This window comes from Cyprinodon variegatus, unplaced genomic scaffold, assembly GCF_000732505.1.
Source record: "Cyprinodon variegatus isolate N-32 unplaced genomic scaffold, C_variegatus-1.0 Scaffold554, whole genome shotgun sequence".
In the NCBI taxonomy this organism is placed as follows: domain Eukaryota; kingdom Metazoa; phylum Chordata; class Actinopteri; order Cyprinodontiformes; family Cyprinodontidae; genus Cyprinodon; species Cyprinodon variegatus.
The window spans coordinates 542,894-546,992 of NW_015151007.1; the positions used below are offsets into that span (position 1 = coordinate 542,894).

Here is a 4,099-nt window from a genome sequence, read left to right on the forward strand (position 1 = left end):
AGGAGATTGTCTTGACCATGTCTACATGCCTAAATGCACTGAGTTGCCGCCATGTGATTGGCTGCTTAGAAATTAAGTGTACCTAAGGTGGACAGGTGTACCTAATAAAGTGGCCGGTGAATGTATATGGTACAAATATGCAGTATTTTTGGTTTGGTGTTATCAGTGTGATGCAGAGTCTGTGACGTATTTTAGAGTTTTTTCAACAGTGCAGCGGTCTGATGGCGGTTGGGAAGAAGCTGTTACAGAATCTGCAACCTATAGAAAATAACAGTTCTATAAAGAAACGGAAAAAGCAAACCAATAAAGTTACTAATGAGGTTTTGGTTAACAGTTTAAATAAGACTTGAACTCAGCTTTATTTATTCCTTGGGATTACTCCTTCAGGGGAATTCTGGTTCCAGTAGCTTATATAGAGCAAAGATTAAAATACAACAGACAATATAAAGAGTATATATAGTACAAAAAATCATTTAAAAAAGTTCTAATGTCCTGGAATATGTTTCCTTTAGATATAAAAATATCTGAACAGTAGACAGCTAAGGAAAGACCACACAGTTGACTTGGATTATTGGAGTCGTAGTGTAGAAAACAAATATTAGACACCATCTCAGTCACGTTGGAGGTAGGTGTTCTTAGATAAATGTTCTTACAGCAGAGCTGTGTCACAATTTTACCAGAACTGGTGCCTCAGATACATGTTTATCCATCCATCTCCTGCTTATTCTGCCAGGGTCACGGTGGGGGCGGGGTCTATCTGCGGCATGATGTCCACCTTGGACAGGTCGCCAGTCTGTCACAGGGCAACACAGAAGCATGCACACAATGTAGAGAAGCCAATTCACCTGATAGACATGATTTTTGGACTGTGGGAGGAAGCAAGAGTACCCGGAGAGAACCCATGCATGCTCAGGGAGGACATGATTAGTCCCCGCGGCTCCTGGGGGCTCCAGGATTGCAGCGGCTGCTGGATTTCTTCTGGACCGTCTCTCCTCTTCCCTTGGTGGGGGGGGGGGCAGATTTCCTGGGTTAGTCCCTCCTGGACGCCTTTGCTCTGGGGATCCCTTTGGTCCTCCGGTGGCGCCTGCCTTGGTGCTCTGGGGGGGCGCGTCTTTGGCTCTTCACAACCACTATTGAGCATTTTTCCTTTGGATAAACTTTACATGCACCAGCGCACTTTCACAAACAACTACAGGTGCTTGTTTCCAGGTGCTCAGAGATTCACTTCCATACAGAAAGCCCATATTCTTATCTACAAGTAACACAGAGTACATGTCAGGTAAAATAATAATACCCATACTTCAGCGATAGTATCAAGGTGTTACTTAATTTTATCTCTAATACTATATCCATTGGTTGTGCTTTTTACATCTCTTTGCAGGTGATGAAGCAGACAGAAGACATTTATCTCCTCTTTCTTTCATCTTTTCTCCTGTTTTCCCTTTCCATATATATATGTCCATACAATCTGAAATACTTCCTACATGATTAATAATAAAGATATTTATATGCATAAATCAAGCGGAACACCATGGCGATAGCCGTACTGCTCCACTTGTGAAAGTAAAATCTGTTGGGCTTTTTTTGGCATCAAGACATTTATTCTTATTGCCACATTGCCAGACAGGACACTGTTAAAAAAAGGCATAATTATCTAACAGATAGATGGATGTAATTGAACTTTATGTACTTTACTTGTGGTAGTGCCATAGGGGTTGGAATCTTGAGGTTCTGATTTCCCTTAGCAGAGACCCTTAACCCCTCACTGCTCCCTGGGTGCTACACAATGGCAGCCCACTGCTCTCCAAGGGGAGGGGTTAAATGCAGAGAGTTAAATTCGTTGCTCTGTACCTGTGACAGAGGAATGAGAATAAAAAGTTTGAGGAAAGAAAAATTATCAAAAAGACAAAAGCTTTTGCTTTGGAAAAACTTCATACACAACCATTTAATTTTAATGTTTCCTCCCAGATTTAGTAGAAGAAGGTAGAAGGTGACCTGTGGAGGTTCTGCAGGTGGAGACAGAAGCAACCCTCACCGCGCTGCTGGGGTTTAATCACGACTCTGGAATCAACAGATGAGATATGCTGAGATTTCACCCTGCGATACTACGCATTACCAGCAGAGGGCGCCATGATGCAGCCTCTCAATCATCAAAGCTTTTCTAAAACTTCAGGATGGCTCACTCAGTTCAAGCAATAATAAAATGCAAAAATATCGTCTTTCTTTCTTTCTTTCTTTCTTTCTTTCTTTCTTTCTTTTTTTCTTTTTTTCTTTCTTTCTTTTTTTCTTTTTTTCTTTCTTTCTTTCTTTCTTTCTTTCTTCAGAATCAACAAAATAACACAAATAAATAGTAAAAAAAAATAGAAAAAATTGACAAATAACCTTTTCCACGTATTTTTTAGTAATATGCTGTTATTTTGTATGCATAATAAAACATTCCCCTTTTATATATATTTTTAAATCCACGCTGTGTTGGTTCTGGGTGAAATTTAACAGAGGGGCTGGTGTTTTTTTTGCCACAAAGCCCAGGTTGAACCCTTTTGATCTAAAAAACCGTGTTCATTTCTCAGTACAGGTGAAGCTAAAACTGTCAAATAAATTGCCAAACCAAAATATTAAATTCTCCAAATCAGTAAAGGTCTAAATCAATTAGAAATGGAATTAGTTACAGTGCAAAAACAGAGCTAAAAAAGTATTTTTTTTTTAAAGAATTGCATCTGCTAATATCATTAATTTTATTGTATGTTTTTGGGGCCATAAAAGGGGCCAGGACTAGTTCTACAGGGGCACAGGCCCCTGTTGGCCCCCGTCTAGAACGCCTCTGAATCCACCTACTAATTTGTGCATTTATTTATTCTTGGTTTGCTGTTGTTAATAAATGTGTGTTTCTTTCTTATGTTTAATTTGCTTTCTGTGCAACTGTTCTGGTGTATTTTTAAATTAGTTTCTATGTGAATTTAATTTGAGAAAAAATTGAGAATTTTGAATTCTTTCTCAACTTAAACTGAAATAAAAATAAAAAAAAGTCAGTTAACTTTTTACATTTTTTTCAGTGGCCCTAATCCTCTTCCATACTAATCAGTTGAATACTGATAAACTAGAAAATGATGCCAGTGAGATTGTAAATGTGGGTCAAATGTTAGATGTTACCTAAAATGAAAAAAACAAACAAACAAAAAAAAAACAACTTGATGCTGCAGCAAAACTAGTTATAAATAGTTTGCAAAATGTATGCATACAAATATAAAACTGGTTGAAGACACAAATCCTCCCCACCTGCCAATTGTAAAGATAAAAGCTATAAAAGGGCCGGACTTTTATTTTGATAAAATATTTGTTCATAATTTAATACTAAATATGAGAATTGTTCTCAGTTTTAATCAATTTTGATGAGAGTTTCTGGTTCTACTAATAGTCGTCAGAGTGAGACATCTGTCTCTCAGACCCTCTCTGCTGGAAATCATTCCACTACGTCAGGTCGTCCGGTCCGCTCGGTAAAGATGTCTGCGACGGGTTCAGGCGGACCAGGACCCGGACCAGGACCCGCCACGGGTTCAGGGTCCGGGGCCTCAAACCCCCGAAAGTTTAGCGAGAAGATCGCCCTCCACACCCAGCGACAAGCCGAGGAGACGGCCGCCTTCCAGGAGGTCATGATGGACATCACCTCGACCAGGGTGAGTGTGAGGCGGAGGAAGGAGGAGCGGAGCTCCCCGGAGGAAGGGAGGCCTGCCCCGGCTCTCCGGAGGTCTCCCGGTTAACCTGCTTTTTCTGGACCGAGGAAAGTTTTCTGTTCCGGTTCTGGTGACATTCCGGGAGAAAAAGACATTTTGATGGATTCCGCTCTGAGTTTCGGTGTCTTTTAGAATCGGCGGCGCTTCGTTTTTCTTCGTTTCCGTCGCTACCGCAGCTAGCTGCCGTTAGCATGCTAACTGTTTACTGCCGCTGAGCAGGAGCTCCGGCTGCTGGAGCCGGGGAGCCTCTGCGGGTAAACAGCAGGGAGGCTGAGGGGGCCGGGGAGCCTCCGCTGTCTCCTGGGTTAAACTAAGAGTTTGTTTCTGGATAAAATGACTGTGGAGGGTCTCTGTTCATGAGGGTCTCT

General features: G+C 41.3%; 1 protein-coding gene across 2 annotated transcripts in view; it reads left to right on the top strand.

Moving 5' to 3' along the window:
• The first annotated feature begins 3,468 nt into the window (after window positions 1-3,468).
• The window catches only part of crtc2 (CREB regulated transcription coactivator 2), a 40,285-nt gene continuing 39,654 nt past the window's right edge, over window positions 3,469-4,099 (top strand). For both annotated transcript variants that reach the window (XM_015391667.1, XM_015391668.1), the window contains exon 1: window positions 3,469-3,674. In XM_015391667.1, the coding sequence (XP_015247153.1) occupies window positions 3,501-3,674 (174 nt within the window). In that variant the 5' untranslated portion in view covers window positions 3,469-3,500. The remainder of the gene's footprint in view (window positions 3,675-4,099) is intronic.